At 42.4% G+C, this 23,426-nt stretch overlaps 1 protein-coding gene and 1 long non-coding RNA gene across 2 annotated transcripts; one reads left to right on the forward strand and one right to left on the reverse strand.

The window, feature by feature from the left end:
- The first annotated feature begins 1,793 nt into the window (after nucleotides 1–1,793).
- Nucleotides 1,794–15,288, forward strand: plekhn1 (pleckstrin homology domain containing, family N member 1). The gene is made up of 16 exons (XM_079177443.1): nucleotides 1,794–1,960; nucleotides 3,601–3,691; nucleotides 3,872–4,033; nucleotides 5,542–5,622; nucleotides 6,155–6,245; nucleotides 8,036–8,169; nucleotides 8,725–8,874; nucleotides 9,837–9,917; nucleotides 10,029–10,104; nucleotides 10,390–10,535; nucleotides 10,758–10,910; nucleotides 11,641–11,883; nucleotides 12,439–12,594; nucleotides 12,980–13,222; nucleotides 13,454–13,514; nucleotides 14,453–15,288. Exons 1-16 carry the CDS (start codon nucleotides 1,887–1,889, stop codon nucleotides 14,635–14,637), a joined length of 2,127 nt encoding a protein of 708 aa, XP_079033569.1. The 5' UTR covers nucleotides 1,794–1,886; the 3' UTR covers nucleotides 14,638–15,288.
- Nucleotides 15,289–16,172: 884 nt separating this feature from the next.
- On the reverse strand, nucleotides 16,173–22,898 carry LOC306712783. The gene is made up of 4 exons (XR_013767564.1): nucleotides 22,798–22,898; nucleotides 18,574–22,352; nucleotides 17,440–17,556; nucleotides 16,173–17,187 (listed from the first exon to the last, which is right to left on the reverse strand). It is a non-coding gene; the product is annotated as an uncharacterized lncRNA (long non-coding RNA).
- Between the last annotated feature and the right edge of the window lie 528 nt (nucleotides 22,899–23,426).

The following is a 23,426-nucleotide window of genomic DNA, read 5'->3' on the forward strand; positions in this document are numbered from 1 at the left end:
TATGATGTCCCATTATTTTCAAATCTTGTAGTGTGTGCATGTTTGAGATAAGAGAGGAGAACTGTGAAGATTACATGTTCTATTCAACCCAATTTCAAAACCTTAGGATTTTAAAACTCCGAGCCTGCTGTATCTACATCCTCACTCAGTGCAAATCATGTGAGTGGCAGACATCAAGTCATCACATCAAAATTAAAATAGGTGAGGTAAGTTGTTTAGAATTCATCTGATGATGTGATAACAGACATTCTCTTCAGTTGCCTTTATATCTGTCACTTACCTAGATCATTTACATTTAGATTCACCACATGCAATTCAATTAGTATTCACCATTGATTTAATTACTTGATCTTTTCACGAGCTCTATGGCCCATCAGACGGGGTTTTAAAGAACAAGAATACAGTATTTCAAGGGATGGAAGGTGACAATGACTACTCTACAGTTGATTTAAACAAGCAGACGACTGTTGTTGCCTCAGGTGTGTGTGTTGAAACAATCCGGTTAAACAGGTTGGCATTACCTGACAGCGAGCAGGCTACATTTCATTTCATTGATTACAGCAGCTCACCACAGACAATGACCTACTTATTGAGCAAATACATATGATCACGAGTGTTTCACTCCTCCGTCTGATTGATAAAACCACTTGACACTGTCCATGTTACATGTTTTCTAGCAGAGTAATGAATGTTGCAACCTAAAACCTGTAATTATTAACTTAACTCATAAAAGGTTGACAAGGCAAAGTAAAACAAGGCTAATTCGATTCTGATGGAGGATTAACGTCACACTTAACTTCATATGATGTTGGCTGTATTATCAAATGAATGTACGTTATATTAAACATCCCTTGAGAAGAAAAATGTAAATACAAAAGCTGATTTTAACTACTATAAAGCAGCAACAAATTAGGTTAGGCTCATTTTTAGGTGGTGGATATCTCATTTAGGAACAAACTCCTTATAAACCAGGAGCTGTATGAACAAGAAGCGTTTGCATACACCTCTTGCCTTATGAAAATTAGAGCCTTTGAATATCCAAACGTCCTGTTTAAACTATTCACCCTTCCCACTCCACTGACAGACAAATACTCCATACCTGATCACACCATACGTGTTACCTGATACATTTACCTCAGAAAAAAATCGCAGTAACGTTTTGTCTATTTTTAAAATCAACAGTTTGTCCTCTTTTGAAATTAGTAAAACAAAAACAACGAGGGAGCCAACCATAATACAATACTTCCTAGATACTTAAGTTTCAAAATGACACTGATGTGTGTGGGAAAATAATAAATAGACGACTTAAGTGGTCAGGCATTTTTTCATGTCTGGGCATGCCAGTGGAAAGCTCCCATCTTCCCCTTGATTGACACACACCATCCAGTGTGGCCACGCAATGCAGCCATGACCCAAGGATGAGCTCCATTTGGCTCCTGGAAGGTGTGAAATGGCACACCTCTCTCTGAACCCCCCTGTCTTTGTTGTTGGGATTGATTTACCAGACAGAGGCCACTCACAGAAGGTGTGAGTCCCACTGGATATTCACCACACACACCCACACACGCGCACACCCACGCTCACACACCCCCACACACACACGCACGCACACACACACACACACACACACACACACACACACACACACACACACACACACACACACACACACACACAGACAGCCTATGACACAGCCCCAAACTCCACCCCTCTTACGCAGACACACTCTCACCGGTCTGGCTACACAGCCCTCACCCTGCCCACTTCTCCCTCACTACCAGTCTAACTGCAGAAGGGAGCACACTGCACTCTAGGATAACACTCATCAATCACAGGAGTACTTTTTTTTCTTCAGAGCAGCGTAAAGCCCTCCAGAGCACAGCAGCATGGGGAGCAGCATGTCATGTGTCCCCCAGCACAACTTCAGATACTCCAGCAAGAGTTTCATACGCAGAAACAGGTAAGACAAAGCCAACTTGTCCAGGTATTCTTACTGTACTACACTTGTCAGTGTGTCATGTCCTCGGCTGCCGTTTGTTATTTTAGACTCAGCTGGAAGGAATTCTTGGTATTTCTCAGGATTTGAGCAGTGGAGTTAAACAGAGGTTGGGAATTTTTGCGAGGCCAGGGTCAGGATCATATGGTAACACAGAATAGTCCCGGAGTCGTGCCTGAGTGGTTCCCGTCTGGCCAACGGTGTCAATGATCCTGTTACCATTTGCCTCCTCTTTGCATCCCTGTGAAGAAAGTCTGCCAGCTGTCACTGAACCTGGTTTCCCTCCAAAATCAGGACGTGACCCCATTCATTATCATGAACATATAACCAATTATATTTAATAGCTGATAATATCTGGTTTAAGACACCTGATATAAAAGTTAATGGCTAGTAGTGATCTGACCTGAAGGCTTTGAACATGAATATAGGAGCTGAATGACGTAAATGGTTTCTGTTATTTTATGTAGTTTTCTTTAATCCTACTGGATTACATGCCTGGGCATGTTTCAATTAGTACAGCCCACTCTTCTAATTAGCCTCTGCTCCAGTCTTCACCCCTGTGATGATTCAGGGTCTGGTCTTGTCAAATGTGCCATGTAGCTCTTGATTTTCAAATAAAAGTTGAGGCAAGGCCACCCTCTAAAACCCAACGGCTCATGCTTGAACACTGATACACCTTTGGGGCGATGGTTCAGCATGGACAATACATTCAGTGTTCAAGTTTCCTGGGTACCCTACTAACTCATTGTGCTGGTGAACAGGCCAGGCTCAGGTATTCCCCACAGAGAAAAGGAGTGAATGCCACAGCGGTGACTTGGAGAATGTTGGGTGTGCAAATCCACTACATGTCCATTATCTACATTCTTCTTTCACTTTGCAACTGTGGACTGCATGGTCTTCAAATGTTTCTCTGTGCAATGAGTTCATTGTAAACCATGGATGTAGTGGAACAGCATCAATCACTAAACACTAATCAATGATTGTTGCTGGACATGGACTTCCTGATTAGACAGACCTTGATTCCCACCATGCAAACAAAAGCCTGCGTTGTTGCACCAAGGACACTGACACATGTATGTGCAGATAAGCAGATAAATTGTAAACGCAGTCCTACAGCCTTATCGTTGCAGCGAGGGAGCTTCCTCATAAAGATGTGACACTAATGGTAACAGATGAGGGTCATGCAAAACAAAGAAGGACATTGAATGCTGATTTTCCTATGCATATCCTCACTATCAGAAACACTAGACCTGATTGTTTTTAACATTTAAATGGGTGGCATTGATGGAGTGAGGACAAAGGAGGGGGCTCCGGTCAAACCTAAGACATGAGACACAAATTATCATCGTCATTAATCTGCTGTGAAATCGAACTCTATCAGTGGTTCAAGATTCAGTGTGTGACTTGATTACTATGGGGAAAAAAGGGGAAACACAAATCCTAATTTAGAAATGCAACACAGTAGAAAAATCATTGAACTCCCATAAACAGGAACTATTCCTTGTTGACACTGAACTGGAAAGTGAACTGAACAGCAAACATAGAATAGATTGTAAACATTGGAGAGTGAGTGTTAACGCGTGGTTTTCCTCTGTCTCTGGCAGCAGTCGCCTGTTTCGCAATAAGAATCCCCAGGAGGGACAGGAGAAGTCTAACAGCATCATCAATATCTTGTGCACCGTCACCCCCAGGAAGGTAAAAACCTCCATCAACTCTGAGCATGACACTCAAACATCTGCATACCAAACAAAACTGCTCTCCTATAAATGTCAACCTATGTGCAATTTGATATTTATTGTCGTCTCTGGCTGATTTCAACAGCAGGTTTATCTGGTTTATGTCATGTCTATACACTAACATTATGACCCGTTGCAGGAAATGTCCCATAAAGATCTGCACACGATAGACAACGTAAAATGGGATCCTACGTTCCCGTACGACCTGGCCAATGGCTGGAAGAAGAGCAGCATCAATGTGAAGAATTACGGACGAATGGTTCACAGCTCCAAAGTTCGTTTCCGCTTCCTCCACTGCCAGGTGAGTGGAACAAAATCACTTTTTAATGACTATGTTGAAATAGCAGGACAGCGACTATCAAAGAAAACAAAACTAATGCTGCCCAATCCTCATTGTGGTTAACGAGGTCTTCAAACAAAGACCAAGCCTACAATGACACATCAAAAAAAAAAAGAACACATGGAGAATAACAGGATGTTGCTCTGCAGCCACCAACTATACTGAAACTCGCTGCCGGTATTGACGTGGTAGCTGGCTGTGAATAATCCAAAAAGCGGACCGCAGCCTGTGTTTGGACATGCTCGCTTCAGTTACGGTTGTGAAACATTTGCGAGAGAAAACCTCAGGGTAGAGAGAGTTCCTCTGATCCCAGAGACTGATAAGAGGACACACTCCTTGTGGTGGGAATTGCAATTTTGCAGAGCTGTGACACAACAGCTCTGTAAAAAAAATACAAAGAAAAGATTGATTGAAGGTATAGCGTCATTACAGCAAAAGAACACATTGTATCGTAACAGAAAATACTACGAACACGGGAAGGAATCATGTATTACTAATCCATACATGTATCACTAAAGAAAGAGGATCGACTGTTAAACTCCTTTTTTGTGGTCAGTGAACCTTAGCCAACCTACCAAATAATGATTTCCTGACGGCACTCCATGAATCGTCAGATGATAAAAGAACAAAATGTTTCAATATGAAAGAGATAATAAGACGCATCCCTTGTCAGGGATTGAGAGAATAATGAATCTCATATCTGACTCATCTGAGACAAACATCTGAACAGACATTAGAGGACAACATGGGCTTCCAGACATGCGCCTATGTGCAGGCAAGGTTTAATCTCATCAACACTAAACCAGCTGATTTTACAGATTAGTTTGCTAATTCAAACTGTGAAATCCGCTGCTGTACTGCTCACACTGTATGTACAGTTTTATAACACCGTAAAACAAGGATTGTAGTGTTCTTATAAATCATTAATTCTCACAGACAGGACTCATTTTTATGAAGACTGTGTCCGCATTACGGCAAAAGTCTTCTATCTTGATCTAGGAAATGTCATATAACGATATGTATCTAGATATAGCATGTTTTCTGGTAATTCAATAAATAAATTGTCTAGATGAAATAAACGCATTGGTATCTTTTCTTTTCTCCTGTGTGAATTAAATAGTTGACAAATGAAAAGCAGTGAAAAAATGAATAAATATTTCCAGCTATACACTGACTGTGTTTACATGCAAGCACACAAATACACAGTAACCAGATTAAGACAATAGTTTGATTCAACTACACTGCGGCATTCCCAAAAGGACAATTCTTGTCAATTCAGATTTCAGATCAGAACATGTAGTTAGTATGCTTGTTATTATCAATTTAGATGATCCAATTGTGTATCACGATATATTTTAATATATGATTTAATTACCACGTGATTCCATTGAAAGACGATGAATTATCATTTTGAATTATTACCTAATCTGCAACTCTTTCACTTTTAACTTTGCTTATTATCTCTACAGGATATACATGATTGCTACCTGGACCTCTTCCAGACACACCTTCATTTTGTCTCCAACAACACAACTGGACTGACATACCAGGTGAGTTTTTATTTTTAAAACTTTAATAAACTAATAATATCACAATCCTTCCTTTCAAATCAAGGGTTCCTAAGTATCAGCTAGTTTCTCTGGGTTGGTTTTTTATAGTTTCATTATTCCTGTAGGGCAGAGTTTTATATTATGTCATCAAACCTTTTGACATGCGTACCCTGTCAATCCTTGGTAAACATGACGATGCTTCTTCACCTGTCTCATAAAGCATGAGCAGCCATTAATCACCGTTTTACTGTGTCTGTTGAGAGCTCAACTCCAGGTCAAAAAGAGACAGCTCAGCACCTGTATACAGTATTAGTCAGAATATAGATGATGGCAGATGTCAGGCAGACATGAATACATCATCGACTTTCAAGGCTGACCTCAGCGTCGAGGTGATTTGTTAAAATTAAGAGGTGAACAGTTGGTTATAATAGAGCATGGGAGATGTTGTCTAGACTGCTTTTGGTGTAACAACAATGAGATTTTTTTTTTTTTTTACAATGAATCATGATCAAGCTTTTTGTTTTGTGTGCAGGGAACTCTTCCGTTGAAAGAAATCACCATCTGCAACCTACAACAGAACTGCAATCACAGCCAACCCCAGGAATTCGCCTTTCAAATAAACGGTAAGTTTGACAAGAGAGGATACAAGTGGGTGTTGGCATAGAGCCCTGGAATGTTGTAATCATCCATTTTGGGTTTTATTGGTTGTGTTCAATTTAGCTAATCAATCACGCAGACTGAAAACCTAATCCAGAAGTGGCTGACTTCAAAATGAGCTGAAGCGAGAGTCCTGGTCTTTCTGCTCATATTTATTTCACTTTAATGATTATAATGTGTCACTATTTTTTCTCTATAAATTCTCTCCACTTATAAAACCAGCAAGAAACCCCACGCTATTTTCAAACTGCAGCATTTCCTATGTTATCACATTCCAGTGATTCAAAGGTGCCGCGACCCTCTTCCCCTCCACTCAACCCCAAGACTAACTAGAGCCGGGCCCCTTCACCCCTGGTCAGGGGGCAAACCGGCCTTAAAGACCCCGCTTGTTAGACAACAGGTGCACTTTAGTCAGCCCAGCTGTTGGGCAGAAAAGCTCAGCTACCGCTCTTAGCCTTGTCACTGCATTTAATCTATGGCACATTCCAAAAACTGCTCAGGTTAATGTCCAGTGGAAACGCCACTTGAACAAAATGAATCTGAAACTTGACTTCTTTTCATTAAGGAGAAATAAGCTGCTGTAGTGACAAGAGGGCTTTGGTCCTTGCCTGGGAAACAATACATCAGTGATGTCAGGGATTAAAAAAAAATGAAAAGTCAATCCCAGTCATGAAGCGTGTAAGGTTTCTGTGTTTCTGTTTCTTTATTCGTTATTATCTGACTGAAATCTGAACACAGGTCTGCTGTCATAATATTGACGCTCTTTGGTGTTGCTTAATCAAATTTAACTTTGTAATTTCCCGGATCAAGCCTGTTATTTTGTGGTATTGTATTGCAGTTTTTTTCATTGTTCCGTGTGAACCTTTATTTACTTTATGGGAGGCATCACTGACAGTAAATGTACAGAGGAAGCATGACGAATTTCTGAGTCAAGTTCAAAATCTCATAGAGACATTTCCTCCTGCGTCGTCCTTTCGCTCAGCTGAGAATATGATTCAGCTCACGCGTATAGTGGGGAGTTTTAGAGAGTGACGAAGCAAGCACAGCATGAGAGGGTCTGTGAAAAATTCCTGGAAGCCTTCATATGTTTTGTGTTAAGTTTAAGTTAACGTGGCTGTGAAAGTTAGATAATGATAGTTAATTACTGTTAACAATAGTGAATAACCTCCGTAAACTGAAAGTTTGAATGAGAAAGTATCTCATTATGTACTTCCTGTCCTAAGACATTTCGCTTCATTTGAAATGTGGGAAAACATAACTTTCCAAGGGAGTACTATAGTCAAGATCTAAATTAAGAGCTGGGATGAATCGAGGGTCAACAGATGAGTCCAGAGTGGCTGCTTATTAAGGAGCAGTCAGCAGCCTACAGTTCCTGACAATTACAGCGCAAAGCCATGGGGCTATCTCTGCTGTTTATCTCTGGTATGTGTGGGACGGGTAGATAGAGAAGGATTCCAGCTCTTTTCATCCCGGGGCCTGTTCATTCCTCCTGGGTAAGCAGTTCGTGGGAGGAAGAGTCTGCTGTGATTTTTAAATGCCAAACGAAGCAGGTCAAGGGAGATCTTCCACGAGAGGTCTTTCATGTGGTTCACAGTCTTGAACATGTGTAACCATTTATTGTACTTGTTGCACAGTGTGCTCTAAACAGCCAGATTGTGAACACCATTAATGATTCACCACCACGGCAGAAAGGCTCAGGAAGAGAAGCCTTGGTGGCACTTTCCCTTTTTGAACTTGTGACCTTTGCACCCTGCAGGTGTCAGCCTTAACCCCATCATTGTGTACTGTTCCAACCAAGAAGAAATGGACCTGTGGTTTGGCCTGCTCAAAGAAAACATTGAGGCCAATGGGGGCACTCCAATTGTGCACGAAAACTACACCAGAGTGAAAGTAAGTGACTTTTTTTGAAGCCCCCTTTCTCCAAACAGGCTCCAAGTTGCATAAAAACTGTCTCCTGTGCTGCAAAAACATATAACATCCATTTACAAAAATTCAAACAAGCACTTGAGTGCGGCCATCTTTTAATCGACCAGGGGTGGATTAGCCAGGAAAATGCTTTGGCTTCAACTAGTTCTGATAAAAACAGGGTGTGTGTGAGTCAAGTAGGTCACTGCTGGCTCTCCCTGAGGCCTGGATACTAGGGAGCGGCATTGACCGCATCACAGCCCACATCAAACGAACCCTCACATCTGTAGAAGGCTAAAGTGCTGACTCCACACCCACAGGTGGGGTAACGGCTGATGAAACACATGACCCCAGATGTGTCACGACAGAAGAAAACAACTGAACTGATGATGCATTTATAAGCCACAGCTTAGACGCCTCAGGAGACAAAGAACTGTCATTCTTAGAAAAAAATCAAATTAACATGTTTAAATTAGCCGAAGGGCAAAACTCTGTTCATATTTATCTTGTTAACGATTCTCCCCTGTGTACCTATTGCAGCTAAAGCAGAACGAGTCCCCCGAGGGCAGGGAGGAGCTGAGGAACTCTGTAAACAGAGAGCCCATCTACGAATGGGAGGGCTCTCAGAGGGACAGCCTGGGCACCATCACCTATGTCACTAAAGTCAGACTGCAGCACCTGCCCTGCCAGGTAAGACACCACTGCTGCTTATCACGAGTGAATCACTCGGTCAGACGTCGTAAAACACAGTATCTCTGCTGTTGCCTATTTATGGGAATATACAGTAGAGCAGACCGTAACTCATCATCCACACATGTTTTCCAACTATGGGAATTTTTCACATGATGAATAAAAGCATCAGCATCGGCTCTAAGTCCAAGTGACTCACATAGTTTTAAAATTGTGCAACACACACATAACCTCAACACATTGAAAGGAGACAGTGGAAAGGGTGGAGACCGTATTTTGGCAAATGGTACCTCTCCTGCCAATTTAACACTATTATATATATTTTCCTGTCAAGGTGTAACACAGCGTCAGACGCCTGCAAACAACTGTTTAAAAACATGACGGCTTGCTAACCTAATCACAGATAGATATTGCTGATGCAGCTCCACATAGCTGTCAATAAAAACAGTGGTCATGACACGGCTTGCATGGATATCCGTAGTTAATTCACTGTGGGAAGTTGCGGCAACCCCGATTGAAGTGTGTGAGATTTAGGGCCTGGGTGTGTGAGAGGCATTTGCCCGGCTCACGCAGTGACTCGACTCACCTCACAGCCGGAATGTCAGCTGTCTGTCCAGACACACCCTCCGCGAGGGAGAAGAAACATAAACTGCCGCACCTTTAAATGCCCCCCCTAACTGGTTTGACTAACTGTGCCTCTCAACTGAGTATTAAAGGATGATTCTGGTGTTTTTTTAACACCAGGTCTCACGCTGGCCTCTTGTATTATTCATCGTCTTCACACAGTCAGACTAACTGGAATCAGCAGGGCTTGTTTTCCTTCCTTGAGAAGAAAGCATTTGGTGCCATTCTTTCTTGTAAAACATCAAAACGTGAAAACATTCCAGAGATAGATGAATCACTTTGATTTGCTGTAAGTTTCTCTTTTACATTATTATTATAGTGTAATCTTGTGTCCACAGGAACAGAGTGACAGACTGCTGGTGTTGTACCCATCGACGCTGATCATCCTATCAGAGGAGAATAATGGGCTCTTCTATAAGGTACCACTGACCTCACTGACCTTTCACTCTAAAAATGAATCATATCCTGAGCTGTTTGCAGACAGCATGTCTGCATCATAAACTTGTGTTAAAAAGTCATTATGATTACAGGGGAAGCTTCCACTTAATATGATTACTGTGACCACGCCCTGCCAAGACGTCAAGCCCAACACCTTCATGATCGAAGGTAAATACACTGAATCAGTGAGCTGCTCTACTGCCGTCTCTTTGGCACACTGGCATTTGAAAAGACACATTGAAGGGATTTAAATGAGTGTACATTCTTATGCATGTCTTTACATACTATGTGGCCTTTTCCATGAATACGCTTGCGTCACAGAATGTAACCCTCCATGAATGAACTGGTTTTATCCCCAGTGAATGACAATCTGACTGTAGCACATTCCAGTGACCGAACGGACCGAATGACAGGCTTTGTCCCCCCCCCCCCCCTTCCTCTCTTTCTTACCAGGGAAGCTGATCAACCCCATAGTGGTGTCGTGTCTGGATAGGGCCGAGTTCTGCAACTGGATCCAGCATTTCAAAAGTGCTGACGTGCCCGTTGTCAGCCCCCCGCCCCCTGTGTATGACATCATCTACACCCCGACGCACAGAGAGGTGACTCTTTTCTTTCAACAATCACAAGACTCAAGTATGACGACAAGTGATAAAGACAAGCAACATGGCCCTGCCTCTTTTGTAAATTGACATTCAACATGACTATGATTTACACTACCGCTACTAAGTCAACAGTCCAATGGAAGTCTAATAAAAGACACCAGTCTGATGCTCAGTGGTTCTCAGACAAATATTTTAACTCTCGTATTTTTTTCATAACAGACTCCACAGTTTGACAGGTGGAGTGGAAACAGCCATGGACGCACTGAGTCCCTTAAGTTCAGCCATTCATCGAGTGGATGTGGGACCCACAACCTTCAGTTACCCATTCACGAAGACAACCCTCTCTCCCCGGGATACACCGAACCCCTCTGTGTAAGTCACCTGTGTGCTACTTCTCAAGTTCAAGTGTTCTTGAACTGATAAACTGAAGCAAACGTGCCAACAAGACACTATTTGCACAGATATAAATGTGGTAGGAGTTAGTTGTACATTGCTAAAGAAAACCTTGTGTTTGTTCTGGTGGAGCTGAGCAGCAACACCTTTCTTTTACAAAGTTAATCATTAAGCAAAGTCTGGAGACCAAACCGCTCCTGTTACAAAGGTTTAGATGATGATCCTCAGACCTTCCAGTTAAAACAAGTCAGTAATTTCCCAGAAAAAACATAAAGTCTACTTTTTAATGTCGGGAAATAAGAAGCTCTTACGGCACGTGTAAATTAAGTTGTGAAAAGTTTGCTTGTAAACTTCAGTCTCTTTAAGAAGTACTGACGCACTCGGCATTATCAGGACCTTTGACCAAACTCCCACAGGAGAGGGGCTATGTAGGCCGACTGCCCATCCAATTAGCTTAAAGTGGAGAAGGCTCGGTGCCCAGAAGACACGTTGTTCAGCTCCTGACCTGAATCACCACCCTCCCAATTAAACTGATGGATACCTTTTTCTCTCGCACTCAGACGACTGTGTTCACTAAAATAACACAAGAGGATACAGAAAACTAATGCTGTAGAGAGGAGAAACAGTTCATAATACCTGATGCCATCTGTGTTTAAAAGACACAACTCTCAGCTGACTTTTGCCCTGCGTTTGTTTGTTGTCTCTACAGTACAGCTCCAGTCGTCCCTCCTCGACTGAGACTGCCCGCCTGGGCAGCCGGACCAACAGCGTGTCTTCACACACAAGGCCAGAGCGCGACCTGCGACCTTTGTCACAGCGCTACTCCTCCCCCCAGCGCAACTCCTACCTCCAGCCACCTGAGAGCTCAGTACGGTCTCAGGTCTACAGCACACCCTACTCTGCCCTGCACCGTGCCAGCCCACAGCGGCTGGAGAAAGCCCCGCTTGTCAAGGTAATTCAGTCTGGCGTCTCACTTGATAACCGGATATTCCCCGTGAGACTGTTGACTTATTTTACATGTCATGCGAGCAGTAACTAAAATAGACACACCAAGCAGTCGGACGAAAGGGTTCATACGTATGGTGTCAACAAATGGGGTAATAGTTGCATTTGTGCAGCCAGGAGGTTGAAAGATCACTCTTCTTGATGGGGCTATGATGAAAGCTCTATTATAGTTCAAAAACAAAACCTAAGCCTCCAATCAGAAAACATTTACTATACTTATCCCTATCATCGCTATGGCAGTTAGGAGTTCAGCTTTTATACATAACACTGACTGCTGAAAGCAGATTTTCTGTCAGATTGCTGTCACACCGGCACTGCTGCAGATCAGGACTGGCATTGGTCCAACACTTGTATTTTGTAATCGGATCCTACAGTGTGGCTTTTTCGATTGCCTTCTGTGAAGAGAGAGAGAAAGAGAAATACTGATAGAGACAAAGTGGCAATTGATTTTCCTCTCATTGTTCAGTGTTTTAAACTAACTGCTTGAATTTTTTACGATCAGTCCAACAGCTGGAGCACCCCTCAGACATCCCTCAACTACTCCCTGAACGCTCCACAGCGCCACTCGGACATGTGCGCCCCCCGACAGCCCTTGTCGCCCCTGTACGATGAGCCCTGCAGCCCCGAAATCTACTCCCTGAATGAGGCCAGGCCAGTGGTAAGTGGGTCAACGATACTGGATCCATAGGTTCAATTTACACCTGCGCAGCCTGTCCGATATCAGACAGCGCACACCCACACACACATGTTCAGTGACAAAATAAGAAAGAGTAGTTAATGCAGAGACTTGGCCACATGCAGTAAGATTGAACTATTACTAAATCTAAATCCATAAACGACTTGTTTCACTATTCTTGGTTAAATCACCTCAAACCAGCTCAGTTACATTTTGATTACATAGCAAAATGTATTCATTTCAGTTTTACCCTTTTTTTAAATTGATTTGACTACGAAGTGAAATTATCCCCCATGTTAATCATCTTAACTCCCGTTTTACATGATCACAGCTTCCCTTCTCTGACGCATCTCCCTCTGTTCTTTAGCAGCGAAGCTGGCAAGAGCCAATTCAACACCACCAGCAGCAGGGTGCCCAGCCCCTACCCTCCTACTTCCAGCTCCGCACCCCTCCCATGGGGAGGCGCTGCAGGAGAAGCCTGATCCTGACCAACTCCCATGGACAGGCCCTGGGCCTGGAGATGGAGACCGCTCAAAGCCAAGCCGAGCAGAGAGCCGAGGCCGTGTCGAGGCTAAAGCTGCTGCCTGCGCCCGGCCAAGTTCAAGAGCAGGTGAGAAACGCAGAGGTACTCGTCTCCCAGGACACTCTGGTTTCTGGAATGCCGTGGTACAAAGTGCAACGGTTATGCGCTGTATGGTAGCGGAGCTTGTGTGTATACTTGTTCTGCAGGTGATATTTGAACAGATGCCACAGATGAAACAGATATTTTTGGGAACGTAAGAATGTTTGTTATGGCTGATCACGGGAAGTAACTTTGGTTTGTTTTCACATCTTTCCATAGATCCTCCTCCCGTTGGACTCTGTGAGGAACGCCCCTCAAATGCCTTATGGTTACTCACCAGGTAAGAGCTGAATGCATGCAGTCAGAAACCTCTCAAACATGCCTTTTTGTCAATAGTGTGCCTGTGTGCAGAGTTAATATATAATATATATAAAATAAATTATTATATGTTTCTAGTCCTAATAAAAAAATAATTCAGAAAAAAGGCACTGCTTATTTTTTTGCCATGGCAAAATTAAAATTAGATTTTTTTTATTGAGAAACAATGGCCCCTGTTTTAAATCGTAGCTATAACACTGTGGCATCATATTTCATAGTTATGGAGGTCATCACTAGCAGCCGCCTTCCTAAATGCCACCAAGGACACAGGACATTGCTCACACTCCATTACACCTTAAATTAAACACCGCATGCACTTTGGATTGATTGAACTCTTGGGTCTGTCAGCAGCTAGACAGAAGGCTAAAGGCTACAGAATTGAAAGTGCAGGAAACGCGTAAATGTGCCAGTGAAATGGAGCTTAGTGCAGCTCCAAATGCCACTTGTGCAGATGTCCCATGTGGGGGAAAGCCCAGTGTAAGAGAACACTGTTTCACAGACAGGTTTTACTCCGGCCCTGTGATTGACAGCACACAACTGTGCAGGGTTACACTCGTATCTATGGGCTCTTTTAACACAAATGAAAACACCTCTAGAATGAACCTGTCAGTAGCACTTCACTTTGATTCACACTTTACGTCTAACATGTGCAATGACCGCATTATTTCATCTGACAGGTTGCATATTGCTACACCATTAGAAAGAAGACATGAATAACAAATGAAGGTGGTGTCGTAGTGGCATGTTACCTTACTGGTTTTACAGTAAGATTATATGTTGGTACGAGGCCAATCCCACCATATGTATGTCGGGACTGTGTCCAGGTTTATTCAGTCGGGGCGAGGTTTGTCTTTCATTGTTTGAAACTAAAAGCCTGGGAATCTTCTCTCGCTCTTACAGATCACAACTCGTACCTTGAACACACAGAACCAGATGACCAGGAAATGGACTATGACAACATTTGGGGGTATGACTGTGATACTGGAATGATTCCGCCAACGTCTGGAATTTCGCCACACTGGACCGGATTAGACTGTGGGGCCAGAGGCCTTGGTGCCATGGCAACCCAGCAGAGATGGTCATAAAACAAAACAATAGCCCGGCACTCGTCTGGACGTGTGCAAACAACAGATCTCTATCAGAGGGATAGTAAAAAAGCCAACTAGCACAGCCCGTGTTGCTCCTGCTGTATACAGTATGAACCAACAAATCACATGAACTCCATTGTTAGATGTTGAGTAGCCAAGCAGAGGAACGATGAGTGCAGGAATGAAGAGGAACGGGCTGAAAACAAAACACTATGAACGTAATTATACACAGACAGACTTGTTCTGTTTAATATGTAGCATTCAACAGAGAGGACAGCAGAGTCTACTGCGTAGCTGTAACGTTATTTTTTATTTATGTATTATGAAATTGCACTAAAGGTTTCATACGTAGTGCAAAAGCAGTATTTTGTAACATGCTGTCCAGTTTACTTATTCTCTTTTCTTTTGTCTTTATTTAAAGCTATAAACGACATTCCATCAGGGCTTTATATAGTAATGGATGTATATTTTTGTAAATGTTTTATTAATGTTAAATTTATTATTTTATAATGCTGCATTATCAAAGCAATTAGATGTGTCTTCAACCGACTGCCTTAAGGGTGCTAACTGTACTGATACCTGTGTGGCTTCCTTTTGTATTTTTGTTTGAGGTGTTTATTTATATTTGGAAATAAAACTGAAAAACTTGTCAACAACTTTTTCTGTTTTGTTTTATTCTAATGAAACTCTTAAAGTGGCGATATCAATAATGTCACTTTATCAAATCACTCATAGTGATGAACCTGCAGATTTAATACCTAAATGTGAAGCTCTGCAGCAGCAGCTGTTTAGAGCAAAACAACTCATGTCCTGTACACTACCTGCTCAGCACCAGATAACAAGCAGACACAGTTTGCCACCAGCTGGTCAACATAGTGGAGCATTCAGCCGCTTAAAAGCCAGATATAGTATTTTATTTCATTTTACTTATTCGGAAGATTGTAGAGACCAAAAACAGAACTGGGTGTAATGTAGCTGGATGTGTAAATATGCAACTGTGTGGTAACACATTTGGCATTTAAAGTTAAAATGTGATTATATGCCTCTAAATTACAAAAAAAATGAATTTGCATATAAATTCAGTACTTAAGTATATTGTTTGCTTTTCAGGTCTGATATTCAAGTCTGAGTTACTCAAGATTATATTTGGACATAAAAAGTACTGTAAAGACACCACGCCCCAAGTGTATCAGTGACATTTGGAAATGCATAACCAAGTCGTAACAAGCGCCGTTTTTCAAAATCTAAACAAAATCTAATCCGCTTTGTGTTTGTGCTGTTAGAATACTGTCACAGCTTCATGAGCTGCAGGACACTTTATATTTTAAGGCTCAACGTTGCCATCTGCTGGAGAGAAATATGTATGATCCTTGAAGGGGACAGGATCTCCTATCAATACCCTGCAATGGTGTTGAATAAGCACATTGTATTGACCCCGTTGCTTATCAAAAACAAAGCCACCAAGGTTGCTGATTGCTTGTTTGTACGTGTGCCATAAATAACAAAGTCCAGTTTGCAACATAAGGCATTTTATTTCTCACATAAACAGAGGACAACTTTCTCTGTCATAGACCATTTCCTCAACATAGACTAAAGAAATCATAACATTTACATTCATTAAATATCGCACGGTCAAAAACTGTTTGCTCGTGTCTGCTCAGCAACACCTGTATCAAATGACCCTCCTGATGGTATTGACCTGTGGCCTAATTGACAGCAGCACTATGCCCCCAAGTGGTGGGAGGTTGTACAAAACAAAACAATTCATTATTAGCACTTATTATGTTAATTCATACATTGAACTAATAGGTTTACTGAAAATCAATTATTGTAAATAACTTGAAAACTGCAGCTCACTCAGCTGTGACTGTCCAGCTTCTCACGTGGCCTTACGTTGCCCTCTAGTGTTAACACGTTTCACATTCAGGCCTGAGTACTTCTGGAAAAACTAGACTGCAACTACCACAGAGACATTGTTTACTAGTCAAACTGAAAGACAGCGTCATCTCACAGAGCAACTATATGACAGAATACTTAACAGTCATCTATCAGGAACAAAATGCCCTTCATAAATTATAAAAGTGATACTGGCACAAAATACAATCCCTCAAATGATTATATACTTTTATCAGGATGTGTTTTTGGTCGTTTCATATTTCATATGAATGCTTTCAAAAGATAAAGATCAAAATGTCAGCCAAAATAATCTAGCAAGAACCAAAAAAACTGCTATTAACTGAAACCCTTTTCCATGTCCATTCAATGGAAAGATCCATAAAGTGATTATAGTGCAAATACGTAAAGCAAACATGTAGCAGCATATCAAACACATCACATATTCCATGACGGACAGAGGTCTTGCACTGGCTTGCATCAGGTGTTCAAGGAAGAATGTTTCACTTTCAGCGTGACGTAATTCGAGGCGGAGACATCAAGAATCAGACGGGGCGGTGTAATTCATGTTCTTCTCACTGGCTGCCGCCTCCATCTTGACGTATTTACGCAGGTATCGGATGGCTGACAGAGCACTTACATTCGCCAGCAGAACTGCGTGAGAATTGATATTAAAAGTGAGTCACATTAAACATTAAATTCATCTATTCGCATAAAGTTCACTTTCATCTCAGTGCTTTGTTCATTTTACCTCAATATTTAGAAATTTCAGAATAGTAATAACAGTCCTTAAAAAGTTGAAATAAACTGATTTCAAAAGGAAATTCAAAGTCAAAAGTAAAATGAAATTAAGAGAAAACCTGCAAATCTTGCTTTTTAAGTTACATTAATACTGCATACACATACCAGCCTTCCAGGTGTCTCCAACTTGTGGGTTTGCAGTCTTCAGTACCCACGAAGCAAATGCGATACAAACCAGACACATGTCTGACTGTCTGAGAGGCAGAAGGGAGGCATCCAACCCTTCAAAGAAAGTGACAGAGTATCATAAAATAACATATTAAATCCTTAAGCGTGTCACATAAAATGACAAAAACCATCCACACAGAGGTTCACTGAGAGATCAAGGGTTTTATAATTGGCACTAACACACCAACAGCTGAGCACAAGCCCCCAATATTATGTTGGCGCTTCCTGTTCAGTCACACTGTGACCCGGTCAATTCCCAGCCTCTGCACAGATTACTGTTATGCAAACGTACAAGGCTGCTTGATGCTACTGATATTATAAATTATGACTCGAGTGGCCTTGAAGATAATCCTAACTGGAAACTGCTGCACATCAGGTGGTATATTAGTAGCTTGTACGTTTTTTTTCTTAATTACAGCTCAGGGAAAGTTTAAGAAGACGGATTTACACAAACAAAATGTATTAAAGGCATTTTTAATTTCCTTCACAGCCAAACAAACTACAACACTCTAGTGGGAGCTTCGAGAGGACACTCATTGAGTGAAGTCATCACGTACAACCCCTCCTCTAGGTTTTCACCACAGCGTGCCTGCGGTCCAGTCACTGACAGCTGAGGTAAGAGAGTCCGTCCCAGCTGACTGAGTGGATGACATGTCCTACATTACAACTGTCCATGTGTGAGGAAAACACAAAAAGCTTAACTAAGAGCGGTAGGATAGATTACTATTAATACACACTATCTTTAGATCCAGCAGGGAAATATGTACAGGTTTTGATTTTAAACGTTTTTAAAGGTTTATGTATATACAACTAAAGAGTAAGAGCTATCTGTGTCAGCTATACACGATAGACCGGCAGCCTCCCAGGTTTCACAAAGATAGTCTGTTAGACTGGTTCATAGAGTTAGACCAGCCTTTATTCCCTTTTAAGTTGTGGTTAATAGTTTCACTTTTGATGCAGTATGAAAATATTTGACAGCACTTATTTCAATGACTGTAACAGCATACGTTAAACCTTAATTCTCATCTTGAAGGACACATCATTGTGTTCATTGTGTGAAACTGAACTTACATGGATTCGAAGCAGCCGTCTGTAAGTCCTCGTGTCTGAAAGGCTGCTGGCACAAAAGTGGATCAGGAAACATCACGTCTTGCTTTCCCAGAGCATTTAGAGGATGAACTGTCCTTCCAAGGGATCTGCCACTTTGCCTCACAGGTACACGAGATAGAGGGGTTGAGAGACTCTGCTTCTGGACTGTAGATCCAGTTAAACGAATGTTCCTGAAGGAGAATGTGGTTTTCCAAAAAAAATTCTGTCTGACATCGCGGTCTGTGAAGAAATTCTCATATATGTCTGTAGAAATCGGAGATGCGCTTGATGCATGGTTAAACCTGGACACCACCCTCACAGGACCACCTTCATCATCAGATTCCACAGAGGACTCGTCAGAAGAAGAGGATGCAAAGAAGTGATCATAAGCCTCAGGGAACTGTCGATATCTGTTAGCTGAGCGAGAACAGGAAAAGATAGGAACCAGCTCGTCTTTGGTCTGGTCTTCTGCAGGGATGAGAGGGTAGAAGAAGCTTTCTGTATCAAACTCCGAGAAGAAATGGTCATAAGTTTCAGGGACAGAATTGCCATCAGTGTAGCAGGTGGTTATGTTATCTGGGGCCGGTTGGCTGGGAACTGATTTCTTTCCACTGAAGAGATACTGAAATATATCTGTGAGGGATATTCTGTAGCTGTCCGTCGATAAAGAAGCTAAAGAGTCCATGTCTTTTTCTTGCTTAGGCGTGTGTCCATCAGTGAAATATTCTACTTTTTGTAGTGCTCCCTCGTCTAAGGTTTGTAAAGTTTGGACTGTCCTTGTGTATCTCAAAGACTCCGATTTCAGGGCATGTAGATTATGCACGCTTACATTTTTAGAAATCTTTTTGAGGCACGTTTGAGCACCTTCAGAGGGTGAGTGAATATCAGCCCCTAGACTCTCCCACATGACGCCGCTTGAAGAGGAAGAATTGGCTGCTAAGACAGAACCTGAACTTGTTTCTATAGCGTTAGGATCGCTGGGTGTGTTTTCATTGGTTTGTTCAGACTGGGACTCATCCAGTTGAGTAAAAAAGCTTGAATCCGTCACAGCAAACATGCTGGTCTCCTCACTGTCCTGTAAAGGTGGGAGGGAGCTGGGTGGAGCAGCTTTGCTGATCATTCGTAAACCCAGAATATCATTTATTGTCAGCACCTCCATCTCTCTCCAAAAAGAAGACATAGCGAACACTGAATGCTTTGAATCTGGTGCCTTTTGAGGTTCACATTCGGCTTTAGATGTTGTGATGACGTCTTCTGCTGTGACCACTACATCATTTGAGTCATTTGATACAGACTGGCTGTTGTATTCAGATGTGCCATCTCCTTCCTGGTGGTTCGCCAGCATTAGTGATGTTGTTTCTCCTTGATCTCCATGGTCATTTTGTTTGACAGATAAACAAGAATTTCCTGGCATGTCTGTGATATTTTCATTCAAGGTTGACGTGACAGATTCTGTGTCCAGAGTGCAGCAGGATGATACTGGTGTAATGTCTGAAGGACTTGTTGGAAAGTCTTCAGACACGGACGGTTTGGTTTCTCTCTGACTTTTGACTATGATTTCACCAGACAGAAGGGGATTCCCACTTTGAAAAGCCGTTATTTGGGATGCTGCACACAGTTTGGATAATGTGTGAGGCCCCAGTGGATGTTTAGTTTGCTGTGCTTTATTATCTGTATCAAAACTGGTGGGAATTTTAGCAAGAAAGTGTTTATCAGGCAATGCATTGCTGGTATCTGATGTTGATTTAGCAAAGCCTACTTGACTAGAAATCTTTAAGAACGGACAGGCTCTAGTTTTGAATTCCTTGGGTTTTGTGTCATCAGAACTGCTTGCAGAGAGAGGAAAGTGAGTCCTTTCCAGTGTAGATCTATATCTGTCTGTGTCTTGACAGTCAATTCCCAACTGTTGTTGGGGCTCAGCTTCTCTTTGACGCAGTACGTGCTCGGCTCTGCCGGAATTTCCGGCCTCCACAGCCAGGACCGACTTAGCAGCGGATAGTTTGTCATTTTGGCTGACTTCCACTGCGGGATCCTTTGACTCTGCGCTTGATAAAATACTTATTGATTTGACCTCTGCTGCACAATATTCTGGATATTGTTCGTCTTCACAACAAATGACAGAATGATTCATTTTGTCAGACTGCTGGAGACTCCCTGCACGAGTGTCCTTTCTTCCACAGTGTGCCGTTTCTGTGGCCAGGTATGATTTACCAGTTACACCGTCAGTAATTGAAACCGGCCACCCAGTTGATTCTACGACATGTAATTTGCTGCTTGGCTGCAAATTTGTTGCCACATTACCGCTGTTGTTTGGTGCTGTCATTGCACTGTCATCGTGTTGACTCGAGGGGTTTACTGACCTATCATTAGTTGCACTATTTTCAGCCGAGTCCGTTGCTTTACACCTTCCCTTTCTTACGATGCTCTCTGGTAAATATTGGTATAGATTGTAGCGATCAAGATAATCTACTTTGATCTCCTTAACAGATGTATTCACTGGGAGATTGCTGGTGGCTGAATAACTAGTTAATGACGAAATATTTTTTTTTTGTGGTTCGTTTAAATAGGATAAATTAATATCCTCACATAAACACAGACCTGTTCCTCCTCTCCATGCATACTGTTCCTCCTCTGAATCACTCCGCTTGACTAAAACCTGCCTCTCACATCCATGCACACCGTCAGCTGGCTCAACACTGAGTCGTCTCTTTTTCCTTCTCTTTCGTTTGATAGAGGCAGATGGAGACCATTGTTGGCTCGCGGTTTTGTTGGTGCGCGTTGCGTCCGACTGTAAAACATCCGCGTTTTGGTCTCCCTTCCTTTTACCAAGTGTCACTATATCTAGATTACTCGATGAATCAGTGCTACACTTTTTAGAGATAATTAACTGACTTGTCAACAAATCTTCCCGATAAACATCATCCAGGGGTCTGCACGTTTCCACTGTTGTCACACTGTCAGTGTGAGGTGTTGCTTCTGAGCAGACAACCGCCTCCGGTGAGTCATGAGACTGATTCAGCTGTGTTGCCTCATTTACTCTGGTTTCTGTGCAGGCCTCCTCTCTGGTGAATAACCTCGTTTCAGGGTTTGCTGATTTGTTAGTCTGGAGCACGAAGCTACTGGCTGCAGGTTCGGGGGAAATCTTGGAGCCAAGCACGTCTTTTTTTATTGTGTTTATGTTGCTGATGGCGTCGACGGGCTCTGTGGTCTCTTTGCCAACTGCTGTTCCACCGCTGGCAGACAGAGAGTTTAACTTGGGGATGTTTTTTGGTAAAGAACTGCTGCTGGCTTGTTTCCCATCACTAAACCTCTCCTTCTCCTGTATTGCCTGTCTGTTTTTTCCATCCCTCGCTTGGCTTGGCTCAGTACGTTTTTCAGCCTCTGTGAGATTTTTCAGCCTTTCAAAGAACATATTGACAGACTGCAGGTGTATGTCCTCCTCGCTGCCAGAGAGCACGCTCTCCATTCCACCGACAGCGTGTTTGCTGAGGTAATGCTCCACAGGAGAGCCCTCGCAGTCTGGGGGGCCATCGATGGGGCGGTCAGCCTCTAAAAGGCCTGCTGTTTGGTCGGCTTTCTGAAGCCTCTTAGCGAGAATGGACCCTGTGTCATCAATGTCACTCATCCCCGAGTCATCCACACCTGCTAATGAAGGAGGAAGCAGATTGCACTCTTCGCACTCCGCAAAGAAGCATTCCCAGTCCCGGTCACAGATCTCCACGCTGTATTCAAAGTCCTCCATTTTGACTTTGCAATATAACCTGCAAAAATCAATCAATAGAGCTTTATTTCAAAAGTAGTTACTGGAAGAAAATTGTTTATTTAGCTATAACATTATAGATCTGTTCAGAATAAACGCTCAAGAAACATAATGCAATCAAAAATACAAAAAACTGAGCTGTCACAACCTCTTTAAAAGATTAAAACAGCCATTTGTGGCATAAAAAAAACAAGCATGCTTGTTTATTTTAAGCAGGTTTTGCAGCACAATTATTCTAATATCATAATATAACTCGTATAATGTCTAGCAAAATGATCTAATCTAATCTGATATAATATACATCTTTTCAAGGTCACACTTAAAACTAGCTACTGAACTGAAAATATCATCAGTGTAAGTATTTGGAAGCATGACAACAAAAGGTACTTTTCTCTTTAATTCTAGCTGTCTGCATATGTACTTGTTCATCCGTGCAGGTTTCCTACCTGTCCTGCTTCAGCTGTGACCCTGGTCTACGGGAGGTGAAGGTCTAGGAAGGTCTGGAGTCTCAGCAGCACCATGTTTTGTGTCCTCTGGTGAGCACCATGTGATCTGATAAATATAGAGCGACGCTTCTGATAACGTAATAGACGCAATGTTCTTACAGCAGCCATCTTCAACAGAGGCATAAAGTTTCAGAACTTTAAATAGACTTTCCACTAGCAAACTGCTCAACTGGATACGCAGTATTTTAGATGTTACTATTGTTTGAGTCGGTGCACATAGCTGTAATGTAGCTGATCCAGATCATTCAGCAGACATAGATTCATTAATTCTATATCTGCTGATTCAACCAAACCCCTCTCAGCAGATGCGGGGGGGGGGGGGGGGGGGGGGGGGGGGGGGTGAATTGTGTGTCTGTCAGCTGATACCTCACTGCTGTGATGTCATGGGGCGATAGTGGATCTGAAAGTTTCCAGACACTGCAGGAGGCCAGAACGCTCGGGGGATGAGACTGGAGCTGCGTCACGTCGACTCATGTGACCCACCTAAATGACCAAAAGAACCTTTAATAAAATCATATTAAGTAAATTTGAGAGAACATTAAAAGTGTTTCTACTTTTACCAGCAATGG

The sequence above is a fragment of the Pholis gunnellus genome (genome assembly GCF_910591455.1).
Source record: "Pholis gunnellus genome assembly, chromosome: 2".
Classification (NCBI taxonomy): Eukaryota; Metazoa; Chordata; class Actinopteri; order Perciformes; family Pholidae; genus Pholis; species Pholis gunnellus.

Bases quoted from the DNA above. Each gene is read 5' to 3' on its own strand.
- plekhn1 (XM_079177443.1), top strand. From the start codon at position 1,887: ATGGGGAGCAGCATGTCATGTGTCCCCCAGCACAACTTCAGATACTCC. The intron at 4,034-5,541 runs GTGAGTGGAACA...TTATCTCTACAG, and splicing joins TCCGCTTCCTCCACTGCCAG to GATATACATGATTGCTACCT. The intron at 6,246-8,035 runs GTAAGTTTGACA...TGCACCCTGCAG, and splicing joins ATTCGCCTTTCAAATAAACG to GTGTCAGCCTTAACCCCATC.